This window comes from Falco biarmicus, chromosome 1 (genome assembly GCF_023638135.1).
Source record: "Falco biarmicus isolate bFalBia1 chromosome 1, bFalBia1.pri, whole genome shotgun sequence".
NCBI classification, from domain to species: domain Eukaryota; kingdom Metazoa; phylum Chordata; class Aves; order Falconiformes; family Falconidae; genus Falco; species Falco biarmicus.
The window spans coordinates 4,085,667-4,099,268 of record NC_079288.1 but is presented as its reverse complement, the minus strand read 5'-3'; the positions used below and the strand labels follow the sequence as shown (position 1 = coordinate 4,099,268).

Genomic DNA, 13,602 nt, shown 5'->3' with positions numbered 1-13,602 from the left:
CCGCCGCGGCGCTCCCGGCGGGGCACAGCGCGCATGCGCCGCCCCCCGAGGAGCGGCGGAAATGGCCGAGGCCGCTCGGCAGTTTCCGGGCTCCGCGGGCGGTGGGTGCGGGCGTGCCCACGGGAGGGGCGCTGTGTGTGGCGGCTTGGTGCGCTGCTGTCGTACGGTAGCGCCCTGCCGAATCGGGCCCCGTGGTGCCTCAGGGTGGGGGGAGGCTTCGCCAGCCGGCGTTTGCAAAGCGCACAAAACCGCGACGCGTTCCGAGTATTTTAACTATGGCGGAATAAAGAGGAGCCGCCCGTGTCGCCGAACGCCGCTGCGCGGCCAGACAACCAGCGGCATGTGGGATTCCCTTTATTGCGCTGTTTGCCGTGTGTTTCGCGCGCGGTGTTAGTCGGGTCGTGCCCAGGGCCGCCAGGAGCCGCCGTTGGGTGCGGGGCAGCGGCGGGGCCTCGGAGCAGGGCTGCTGCCGTTCGGCCTCTGCGCCGCAAAGCACCGTTGGTCTTAAGACTGCTGTAATGAAATGTATTCCCGCCTGCTGAGACGTGCCGTTTTCCCAAGGGAGGAAGGGTGGATGCCTGCCCTCAGCCAGGGCCCGCTCCTGCGGTTTTCCCAGCGGCGGGGTCTGGTGCGGGGGTTTCACGGGTGTCACGTATATTCACATGTCGGTGGTGTGGGATTGTAACACGGGCCCGAGCTGTAAACAGCACCGAGGCGATGCGAGTCACCAGCCAGCCCAGCCAGCAGCTGGGGACACGCAGGGGCTGGGGACACGCAGGGGCTGGGGACAGGCCATGGCAGGGGCTGGGGACGAGCAGGGGCTGGGGATACGCAGGGGCTGGGGACACACAAGGGCTGGGGACACACCGTGGCAAGGGCTGGGGACACACAAGGGCTGGGGACACGCAGGGGCCAGGGACACACAAGGGCTAGGGACACGCAGGAGCTGGGGACAGGCCGTGGCAGCACTGTCACACCAGGCTCCAGCCGTGTCCCCCTGGCAGAGAGCAGCCATGGCCTCACGCCGGTGGCAGAGCCCCGGGCCGGGGTCCCGCAGCCCGCAGAGCCCATGGCCACCCCAGGGGCGAAGCCACCCAGGAGCCACCACCGTCTCCAGGCCCATCCCAGTTCCTGGTGTCTGGCCCGTGCTGTTGTTTCTGAGCTGAACGGAGACCAGCCGCTCCCCATGCAGAGAAAGCTGTCCGGGGGAGTCAGCCGCTGCTGAACCGCCTAAAAGAATCCTTGTACATGGGCAATTTCTGCTGACCACAATTAACTGACTCGTAGACAAGTCTGAGAGGTTTTAAGCGCTCTCTTTTCCAGTTTTTTCCAGTCTTTACAACACTGGGCCACCAAATCCTGCATAGAAAATTACACTTCCTACTGAAAAACTTCCTTGTCAACCAAATGGCCATTTACAAATCAATAGGCCGGCCCCAGACCAAGGAGCACTGGCCTTAAGAAACTCGTTTAAAAGCTGAGGCACAACAAAACTCCGGTAATTGTTGTAAAGGGTTTAAATTTTCCTTACAAGGGCAATTCTTTGTGGTATTTACTTTTAAGGAAGTGACTTGCAGAGCTGGGGGTAGAAATGTTCGTGGATATGTTCCATTGATATGTTATCTAGATATGTTGTAGTTATATACATCCATAGATATGTTAATGGAGACCTAGTCAAAGAAAATAGCCACAGTTGTAAAGAATAATTGTTGGTAGTTTATTTACAACAAAATGAGAGGGAAAATACAATATTAAAAATAATAAATAATTCGGAAAAAATCAGAAACTAAGTGATATGAATGAGGAATATGACAATCAAATTCTCCTGCTGAGCCTTGCATCGTTTAAGGTGCAGAGCATTTCCAGACTTGGTCCTCCTTTGGTGGTGGTCATGCGTTGCCTAAAGCAGCCACCATTGCTCTAAAGAAATGAGTTACTGGACATTCAGGGTCACATGGAATTATCACAGAAATGAAATAAACCAATGAAACCTGTTTTAGTGATGCCACGAAACTACAGGAGATTGTAATTCAATGACCATGCTCTTCATTTAAAGCAAAACGTTTAGACTTCTATAGCAATTTTAACTTGCACATAAAAACCCAAGTCCAAACAATGAGAACAGAAAAGCTCCTATTGACAAGATGATGAATTCTCTCTCACCGCACTCACTAACTCATGTAAAGCATATACATTTGGCTTATTTCAAATGAGAGCACATTGTTTTGAAGTTATAGTGCAGCAAGCTTCAAAGCAGTTTGAACAAAATACAGCGGTCTTGTTACAAACTAAAATTCAAGGAACAAGTATTTCCATTTCAAAATCTCTACAGCAGCAATTAATGCAAATTGGCTACTAGATGTCACAAAATCACCTTCCAGAATAATCAAAAAAGCCAAAGAATAAGGTCAAATAGTTTATTTTCACAGGATTTATCCAGTCATTTACAAAATTAACCATTACATTCATAAGAAATCCTATTCAGTATGTGTTTCAGGAATGTGCTGCTCCTCATAGTCTTTATGGATACCTCCCTTTTTTAATTTACTGGGAGACGTCCCCTCCTAAAGACTGCAATGAATTGCCAGTTATTTTGTAATGATTGTTCTATACGAAATACATAAATGTACAAGCAAAGCTGGGAAGAAGTTTCAATAGAAACCCAAAGAAACTCATTGTGTTCTTTGCTCTGAACTGTATTCTCCTTGATGAAAAGCTCCTTGCCAAGCCCCAGCAGAGCTGGATCGTGCAATCCTTCAGCCGCTGTGGCAGAGAACAGGAACACAGCTACTGTGCCTGTTCAGCTTTGCTGCACAGCACCAGGCTCTAAAGATGCACCCACTGAACGATCACAGCATTTATTTTTGCAAAAGAAGTGATGAACACCTGCAAATTGCTCTCTATTTTTCTCCTCATAAACATGTTTGAAAATACAACAGAAAGCACTGTGAAAAAAATCGGTAATGAAACCGACCCCTTTGCCTCGAGATGTTATGCTGAAGTGTTCAGACCTTGCTTTTCATTTAATTTCGTGTGCTTCTGAGCATTTGCTGGGAATATTCTAGAAAGTTATCCTACTTAGAAAACAAACAAACCCCAACCAAACAGAAGAAGGTATTTACAGATGACATTGACTACATGGTACTGAGCAGAGGGGAAAGCCAAGCTGGACACAGCAGAGGGTTACTGACAAAGGCAATGACAAGCCTGGGGCATTTCTGACCCAAAGCAATGAAACATCACCCATCTTTTTATCTGCCTTCATCAGCAAGCAACGCGGGGGCAACGTGACTGATCCTTGTTGTGGCCAACGGGGAACTCCGGCTGTTCCGTCAGCAAACCCGGTGCTCCTGGAGAGCAGCCCTGCTGGGTGGCAGGGTGACAGCAGCAGCACCGGCAGACGGGACACGGAACAGTCTGTCATTTTTATCATGATGTGATCAGTGTCTTTCTCCGACATCTCTGTCACGCAGCTATTAAGATGTGTCCTATTCAGGTCTGTTAGTAACTGTCACACATGCCTTATCCCCAAAGCCACCTAATATGATAATCACTGTATCCACGTGGGATTGGAAATCAATCGGTTAAATGTAAGTAAAGGCAGGACTGCTTTGATCTAATAATCCCTGTCAGATGCAGATGCCAGAACTTATCTAGAAACAGTAACGTGTAAGCACAAGGACACTGTGATGGAGCTGAGCAAATTCTGCCTTGACAAAGACGACAGTCACTGAAAACCAGACGTCAGGGGGAGCAGACCTCGACTATTCCTATATAGGTCAAATTCAGGAAATTAAAACCCCACCAGACAATGCTTCATGTTTTCAAAGGTTTCCCTTCTCTTCCGATGTTCCAATCGTGCAACTAAACAAATAATAATAATTAAAAGAGCAGACCAGTTATAATCATGAATATACAATCTGCACACTTTTTAAGCTGAAATCATAAACTAGCGTAGGCAAGTTTTGTTTGCATCGTTACAGCGGATTCTTTTCAAACAAATAAATCGTTACCCATTGGTTTACTAACCACACAGAATTACTAGCTCTGAGAAGAAAAGCAAAGCAAAACATGGACAGTAAGGGGGGGAACGCATGAAGTCAGACCACAGCTACCCTACAAAGAGCCGCAGGATTTTGCTAGCTACAGGATTTTAACTATCAAACAAATATACACTTGTTTTCAGTGCAGGCTGGCAGTGGAATTACTTCTCCTGCTACTAAAACTACTCTACAAATACCACACATTCAAGGTAACTCCTACTGGATCTACAGCCATCGAGAAGTTCAGTGCATTTCAGCCAGCAGATCCCAGCGTGGTGCTGAGAAGACGGCACGAACGTCCCGCCCAGGTAAAAGGCCACCCCAAACGGAGTGTTCAACATCCGACCCCCGTTCAGCTCTGGGGGACCCTCTTTTTTACCATCCACCTAACACCCCACCGGTGGCGCAAAATTTCACCCGCTTTGCTCTTGCTTCAGGTAATGGCTGTCGCTCCCTGGGAACTGAGCAGTGGATTGTTGAACACCTCCTGCAGCACCCGCAGGTCCCGGCAGCGCCCACCTGTGTGACAGGCAGCGCACCCCAGGTGGGGGCAGTGGGGGACGTTTCTCACCGAGCTCCCGTTTTGAGAAGGAAGGAAGAAACCGCTTCTGCCATTTCTTTTTCTCCTCCTTCCAGTCTACACTTCCCTACCGGGAAACATCCTTTTCTGCATTTTAATTCCTGAGATCGAAGAGCTTCTGTTCCCTTAGCGTCGCCCTCCACGGACCGCGCAGCCCCACCATTCCCTTGCTTCCTAAAGTCACCAGGTTTGCTCACCCCTTCCTGGGACGATGGCAAAGCCTGGGACCAGCTTTTGGGAACGTGCTGTTTGGGAAAGACGGGAGGCGGGAAAGAAAAAAGAGCCTGATATTCTCTTTCCTTTACATTCAAGATCCTACAGCGTAACTACCACTCTTCTTCCAGCAAGGAAAAGACAGAATTCATTGGTTTTGCTTCTCAACTGGCTCAATTTAGCTGCTTTTTTTTCAGTCTTACACAAGGAACACCACCGATGAACACCAATACGGACTTCAGAGACCACAAAAAGGACAGGGGAGAGCTATTAAAATACATTATTTACAACAAACAGGTGGTTTCTTTTACAAATTCTGTGCAAGGTAGAAATAGTTCAATGGCCTCAAAGTCAGTATAATTAATTACAATCGGGGCTTCGATACAGCGGTATTTTAGGTTTGAAAAGTTTTGCGTTTGTTAGCTAAGGCCCCAAATCCTGAGTCATATTAAGCGAACTGCAAGTCTGAGCGATTGCTGTTGGTGTTCGAGTGCAATGAGTTACAGGTCAAAGGTTTATGAATACACAGGAGAAGCCTGAGAGTAGGAAGGCTTTTAAAATCCGCTATAAAAGAAGAAAACGGGAGGGTTTTTTCCTGTTAACCCTGCGTTTTAGTTGGCACTGATTTGCCTCAGAAGTCCTTGGCAGCTTTACTAAATACTTACTCCTAATTATAAATGCTATGACCTAGATGAGGATTTGTAGGTAGGGTACTGCTACAGGACGATTTATGGTTTTTTAGGGTTCCCCTCAGGCTATTTCACCGTATGTCAGTAAGATGGCTTGAAACACTACTTTAGGAGTATATAAACTACATTCTCTTGCATGCACTTCTCTGAAGGTTTTAAGGATCAATTCTGAGGAAAGAAGTAATCTTTCCACACCAGTAAGATTATTTTAAGAGGAAAAAAAACCCAAACAACCAACTAACAAACCACCATGACCTTTGTAGAAATTAAGTTACATCAGTCTTGCTGTGGTAGACATGGCTTATCAGGAGGAAACATGCTGGGTTAATTCAAAGGGTTTTTTTCGCTGGATCTGGAAGAGTGAGAGTTTCTGGAGCAGATGTTTTCCGAGGCCGGTCTTTGGGAACCGTTAGGAATTCAGGAGCATCTGTGGAGAGAGGAGTTGACGGAGCACTAGATGGAGCACTGCGGGTTGAAGAAGGCATGGAAATGTTAGCGATAGATATTGCAGGTGGGAAGACGCCGATCTTCTTGTTGGTAGCTTCCTGAGTGGCTCTTTCAAACTCTCGAACTTGATCCATTGTCATGTCTTCGGCAAGAAGGAAAGAAAGATAAAAGGCATGTTAGAATAATTTCAAATTATCATTTCATTAACTCAGTTAAACTACTTCCATCCAAATTATAAATCAAGGAATGATTGCTTATCATGCATATCATTAAGTGATTCTCCACGTGAATGCCTTCCTATTGTAATGCATTGATGGGAGTACAATGTGGCCAACATAAAGGAAATGAAGTTAAGTACATTAATCACGTACTAATGGTTCTTCTACCTGTGTCTGAACGGAATAAAGATTGCTACCTCTGTAATTGCTGGAAAAATCAAGCTATTTCACAGGCAATTAAAGAATACATTTAGATACACAGTCAGCAAGTCGACTTTTTCAGGACTTGAAACCAAATAAAACTGATAGGGGGTTTGTTGCTTTCATTGAGATGATAAGCATGACCGGGTAAAGGGCTGGCTGTCATCGCTTTGTTCATCTACTGTAATTACCAAGGGATGATAAATTCTCTCTCCCCCCTGCACAGCTCCCATCGCACGATGCGCCTGCACGCACGGACTGAGGCCGTTTTGCTTTTCACTGCCAAATCCCCCAGCCCCCCCTCTTGCTGGAGAAAGCCACAACATGCTTTTCAGCTTTCCCATCCAGAATCCGTACTGAAAACATTTCTGGCCAACTGACAAATCCACAGCTTAATTCCCTGCAAAACAGAGGCCGAGAGGTAGAAGCCACTTTGCAATGGGAAACTGGTCCACAGCAGCGGCCCGTGTGCGTGTCACAGTGCTGCGGGAACCCACGAGAGGGCAGAGCAAGCCCAGCCTCCCGTGGTCCGAGCTCAGCCCTGCAAAACTTTTCCGGATAAATCCCAAATGACTGACATCTGCTACACACGGCAAACCGAGCGAAAAATCAGCGAGACTCTGCTGAAACCTGCTACTTCACGTCTGCGCTGCCTGGAAGATGCCCACTGAGCCAACTGGAACAAATTTTATGGCTTTCACTAAACATCACGTTAAATCTGCAAACGTGAAGTATTTCATTACGCTGTTTTATAGATTCTTTCAGCTCTGAAAGCTCAAAAAACCCCACAGAAATAAAGACACTAGCATTTTAATCGATTTAAAATTCTTGCATATTTGGGCGCCTGAGACACGGGACTGGCAATGGTGCATACCGTGTGCGTGACAAAATCCTACGCTTTCCATACATCCATACTTTTTAAGATTACCCAGCTGTATGCAGCTGTAGCCTTGGCTGCAAACGTGATGTAGAAGCTTTATGTTGCATTACAAACCATTTTAAATAAACAAGAGCCCGCATGTTGCCAGCTGCCTTCTCCCTTCCCTGCAGACGACATTCCCGGGACCTTTCCAGCCCACATTGCAGGTTATTAGGAGCGAGGACTACGCTGCTTTCAAATCTGAGGTAAGTGGCAGAAATAAACAGATGGTCCCTGAAGAACTGTACCTACTCGTGCTGGAGATAGATCCGAGCCTGTCCTGCTGATTTACATCTCGTTTCACCCCCTGCACCCGTGTGTGCGGTGTTCCCAAACCCGAAGGGCTGAGAAGCCCCCGGACTCCGAAGGGCACCCCTGCATTTATTCCAGCTGATTTCGACCCAGGGCTCCTGTACTGGCCCAAACAAAAGCTGTCTCGGATAAATGAAAGTGAAAGAGGACGGAAAGATTTCTCAGCTTCCTGGCCATTGAAATGAAGGTTGATAAAGTCTTGCTAAGTGACTGTTCATTTTAAATTCAGACACGAAATACTTACTGTCCCTTCAGTTGCCTTCTGTTTTTTAGCTCATATTTGCTTTAAATTCCCTTGTGGTCTGCAATACAGTCAAGTAAAACAAGTCTTTGCCCTGAGCTAAGAAAGCTCAGACATTTTTTCATTTTTTAAATTTTTTTTTTCATTAATGACAAATTCTGTTCTGACCTCAAAGGTGATTTTTCCACATGGGAACTAAGGATGGCAGGCTTCATTCAAAGCAAAATCCTCAATCTCAGAGCCACGTTCAGAACTGATTCGCGATTTACTGCTCAGCTCAGGAGTAACCTTGATGCCAGTGGAGCTACAGCATCACAAACACAAGAATTACCTCCCCTGGTTATTACTTCACCAACAAATTGCTGGTGGCAATTTCTGTGGAGTAAGAACAAAGGAAAGACTTGGAGCCCTGCAGGCTTTGCCCCACACTCACGACGTCAGTGAAACCATCACCCAGTTCTACGGTGCAACTAGTAGAAATAAAGGAATAAAACCATTTCAAAAGCAAATATCACTGCTTCTTTTCTATTTGCAGGGAGTAATAATTTCTGTTTTTAGAAATTATTTCTAATAGATTTATTAGAAAATGATTATTTCTAATAGAAATATATTAGAAAAACCCTCTACTTGAGGTGCCCAAATTAGGAACTTAAATACATTATGAAATTTCCAGAATCTGAATCAAAGAACCTACGCAGAAGACCACCCTTCTCCACAAGCTGCTGTCACATACTTCCGAAAGTTTCTCACCTTGTTGGTAACTAATCAATGACAACATTAGAATTAGTTTGAAAAGAGAGACTCATTAGTGAGCTTTTTTTTTTTTTTCCTGGTGAAGCAAACAATTTTACCAGTCCCATAGAAATTTTCCACTCCCCACGTTCCTGGCTTTTTGACTGAAGCACTCTGAACTCCTGCATTTTTAAACTACTGAAATAATAGAAAGTAAAACTCCTCTTTAACTTCCTCTTTATGCATCCAACTGAAATTTGAGAATTGTGTTTTCCTGGAAGACGAGGAGTTGTACGTGAGCTCATCCCCACCCTTTCTTACATCAGTGGCAGTTTACAGTGCAAATGAAAGGCAGGATCACACTTCACGGAGAAAGATTCTGTTCCTACGGAACCAAAACCTCCAAAAAATTCCACTGACTGGCCAGCAAGATCAGTCAGTTGCTCTTCGCTGATCTGTGCAGGTCTATTAGCTGAGGATGGCAATATGTGTTAAAAATTGACATACTCTTGCTTTGGCATGGCTCTCTATTTCATCCACAGTAGATGAATGTTGGTTGCAAACTTTAATGTTGGTTTTTTCATGCATATTTTTCTCGTATTCTCGAACATCATCCATAGTCATATCTGTAAAAAGTTCAAAATTGTTGGCATTTTCCATTGATTCAGTGCAAACTTCATTTTTTTTTTTTCTTTTTAAGGAGAAGATTCTAGGAACACATAGTCTTTCAGCAGAAGCCAAAAAAGGATTTAAAAAAAAGCACAGAGCAACTAGCTTTATGAAAACTGACTCATAAAGGTAGTTGTGTCAGCCAAGGAAGGTGTAAGAAGGTTAAGTCAAAGGGAGTCAGAGAACAGGAAGGAGTGGAAATTGTTTAGGAGTATCTGTGTGACATAAGGTAGGCAAAAAGTACTGAAGTGCAGGACTTGGCAAAGGCCACGATCTTCTAAAAAGATTTTAGAAGATCCCTTGGAATAAAAGATAGATATAGAAATATAAATATTTACTTACCTTTCCAGGCACTTTCAAAAAGATTTTACGTTATCTTTGCATAGTACATCTCATAACCAGCAAACATTTTTACTGTTAGAGCACACATCAGCTTAGATTCCAGAAACTAACACTTAATTATACTGGTAAGTGAATTAATCGTGACTATGTTAACAGTTTTGTAGCCTCAAGCAAATTAATGAATTATAAGAATTAGAAATAGTCTATAAATCAGGCTGATTCTACCAGCGGGATCATTTGTCACTGTCTAGACATGCCTGACGTTGTCAAACGACTGCGTAATCTGGTAGGTGCCTGCTAGTTAACTCCAAGCGTTTATTACAGATTTTAGAAAGATTTGTCATAAACCACACTTCCAGTAAAAACATAAAGCATCCAATTAACTGACTTGTGATCTTACTCTTCTGAGTATTCCCATGCTTTCAATAAATCTACCGGAGAGCAAGGTGTAAGGGAACATAAATCTGTCAGAATTTTGGTCTGTTCTTTACAATGGTTTGGTAACTTCAGAGCTTCATGACAGCAGCCATCAACTTTTTACTCGTAAAACTTAAGTAGCGTTTTATTAGCACAGTATACTTGCAGATGTATTACCCCTTTTGGTAACGTACACTGTGCTTTTGTTCTTGAGGCTACCGTTTTTCTCCAGTTTATTATGTGCCACTTGGATTTGCAAATTCTTGTATCACACCACTCCTCGTTATTTGATACGAGGCTATTGCTGCATTTTACGAGACAGCTTTTAAGAAAAAGATATATTGGGAAAAATTCCTTTGCCAAAAGGGTTGTCCAGCACTGGAACAGGCTGCCCAGGGAGGTGGTGGACTCACGACCCCTGGAGGGATTTAAAAGCCCTGTAGATGTGGCACTTAGGGACATGGGTCAGCGGTGGCCTTGGCAGTGCTGGGTTAATGGTTGGACTTGATGATCTTACAGGTCTTTTCCAACCTCAATGATTCCATGATTCGTAGTACAATGTAGCACTACATCAGTGAAAATGAAATGCAGTCTAAAATTCTGATCAAAAGGAAACATGGAACACCACTAACTCATACTCTCTTAGTCTTTTGCTTTTAGTGTTATCTGAAATGAAAAATAAGCTCATAAGCCATGTCAATCACATGCTAAGGATGCACTGTGCCAAGCAGAGAACATGCTCTTTATTAGTAAATAACACGGTGAAAATAGATTTTCTTATAATAAAGCTAAATACAGTTTAGTAAATTTAATGACAAGACACATTCATACTTACAGTATCAGTAACAGTAATCAGTCAGTAAGATCCATAACGTAACTGATTGATACTCAGTTTTATCACACTGATTATTTGATCCAGTTTAGCTGACTAACATCATCTCCAAGTCTTTGTTAAAATTTTATTTTAAAAGATGGTAAGAGACACAGTGAAGGCACACAGATGCTTTAAAAATTATACTTTTGAAAAACCCTCCCTACACACATAATAAGCATGTCAAGAGCAGTACCACGAGAGTTTTACGGATCATAGGTATTAAACTGAAATGGATAAATACAAATTAGATCTCACTCGTTTTGGATAATGACATACTTGGTTTCTAGCCAGCAAGTCTTACCAACTGTTGTACTTCAGAACAACGCAGCGGCATAAGGGCTGCAGACAGCACAGAGTCACCCAAACTACCTTTCCGTACTTTCTTTTTTTATAAATCTTGATATATATTTAGCCTTTACTCATATCAATTTTAGTAAGCCCAGATTTTTTAGGTTTTGTGCTTCGCCTGACAATTAAGTTCTAAAAGTACACTACATTATTTACTAAAAAGACTCACTGTGACAGTAAAAATTCACAAGATAATTGTGTATCACAGTATTTGTGGAAAGAATATTTTAGACTGTGGATTCAGAGTTAAGTTGAGAAAATCTGTAGTTAAATGTTTTTGGGCTAAACCTATTCCATATGTTTAACTTTACGACTCCTCACTTGTTAATGACTTCAATAACTCTGCTGAAGTGCAGATGACTCTTTGCTTCCCAGGAACATGTCTTTATGCCTCACTTTTACAAATATTTTGCGTAGATTTGGGGCAAATTCATGGGCTTATTTATTACATGAAGTCAGGCTGCTTTGTGTAAAGTTATCAGTTTCCCTGACTTTGTACAGGAAAAATGACAGGTGGTTATATTTCAGGTAGAAAAAAAAAATATCTAAAATACTCCCCCCCCCCAGTATTGCTTAAGAAATCTTTCTACCTGGATACAAAACTTGCTTACTAGTTCATGGCTATCCCGAAATAGAAGATATTTTTAGGAGATTTCAGTATTTTGATGATCATTACAGCACAAGGTTTTCATGCAGTATTACATGTATTAGAACTTTATGTTTTCAACAGCAAATTTTTCTGTATTTTCAAAAAAACAGCACAATGACTTTGGTGTAGATTCTAGTGTAAAATTATGCATGTTTATGAAGTCACTGGAGATGTGTGCGCACCAGCTGGGCTAACTGACTATTTCTAAGCAATGCAGCATGTTTCTGAGTTTTGATGAAAGAAGGTGTCATTCTTATCCACGAAATGCCCAAAACAGTGTTTCCTGAAGCTTAAGGAGGGTCTAAATAAACATTCTAAATATATTCCCAAATTCCTATTATATGTTACAGGAACGTCTTAGAATCTGCTCTACAAGTATCTATGATTATGGATACATCTTTCTGAAAATACACGTAAAAAGCACAAACCCCATGAGCTTATTTTACAAACTGTAATCGGCTGTTTTGATATTCAGATTACTCTGTACTATTGAAAGTGCCCATTCCTACAGCTGGTTCGTGGATTCAGAACAGTTTTTGCACGCAGCTGCTGTTGAATCAGACCCAGTAGGCTTTACATTTATATCTGTTTTTCAGAAAGGACATTAAGAGCTTCATCTTTTCTTTACTGCAATCCATATTAAGAGCTTAAAACTTTCCTAAAAAGCTGAAACTGTGCTGGATCAGAGTTTGTGGTATGGAAGTGACTGCACGTCAACGCAGTCTTAATAAGAAGCTTTATTCAGACCTGCATGCAGTTCTCCATATAGATGGCTCTCGGCAGGGGCAGCTTTTATCTGCCTACAATGCAGGGTGACGGGACTGATGCATATACACCAAGATGTGCAGGATGTAAAGGTGTCCCTGTATGCTGCCTGCTGGCTGCCTAAAGCACAGCCCACTCTTGTTACGAAGAACCTGCTGTAAATGGGCTCCGTGCGTTCCAGAGAAACTGAACATTGTTCCATCCCTTTCATGAACAACTTACACTAGGGCCTGACGATCCATGAAATCAATGCAAACCTGTTGTTAACTGCCATAAGCTTTGCACCAGCCCTTTTAAATGGGCTGGATTTGGAGAATACTCACCATACCACTCATCAACCCAGGCAAAAGCCTGCCGGTGACCAATCAATAGTATATCTCTGACCACCTGCAAAACAAGGAAAAGGTTAAATACATCTGCAGCAACAAAACATTTTCGAAAAGTCACAGCTGTCTTTCTACATGATTTAAAGTGAAAAATATTCTGACAGTTTTGTGTCTAAAAAGACATGCCCTAGAGAGCCAGACACGCTGGCTCTGGAGGTCTTGCAGTCCAGCCTCCCACCTGAAGTGGATCTGTCGCCAACACTGGATCACATTAGCGTGGCTTTGATGAGCACGGGAAGCCATTTGGGAATGTGTACAGAACCCATTAATCTTTGGGCAATTACCTGTTCTGGAACTCTTCTTTTTCCTTGTTACGTTTTTCACACGTGTGGAAAGTCAATACTCTGAAAAATACTACGATTTGGCTGTTACACTGTTCATTAATTAATTTTGGTAGATGGACTGGAAAACTTCCACACTACCTGTTTGTAAGAAGTTCTGCACATCATTGCTACACGTACGGTACTCGTGTACTCATACTTTAGCTCCTATATTTATCAGAGTATTGAGGGGAGATTTAGGCGAGATATTAGGAAGAAATCCTCCCCTGTGAGGGT

The 13,602-nt window shown here is 43.4% G+C and overlaps 1 protein-coding gene across 3 annotated transcripts in view; it reads right to left on the bottom strand.

The window, feature by feature from the left end:
• Positions 1-2,403: 2,403 nt before the first annotated feature.
• PITPNC1 (phosphatidylinositol transfer protein cytoplasmic 1) overlaps positions 2,404-13,602 on the bottom strand; it is a 90,287-nt gene continuing 79,088 nt past the window's right edge. For all 3 annotated transcript variants that reach the window (XM_056327401.1, XM_056327410.1, XM_056327391.1), the window contains 2 exons: positions 12,983-13,046; positions 2,404-6,114 (listed from right to left, as the gene is read on the bottom strand). In XM_056327401.1, the coding sequence (XP_056183376.1) occupies positions 5,855-6,114; positions 12,983-13,046 (324 nt within the window). In that variant the 3' untranslated portion in view covers positions 2,404-5,854. The remainder of the gene's footprint in view (positions 6,115-12,982; positions 13,047-13,602) is intronic.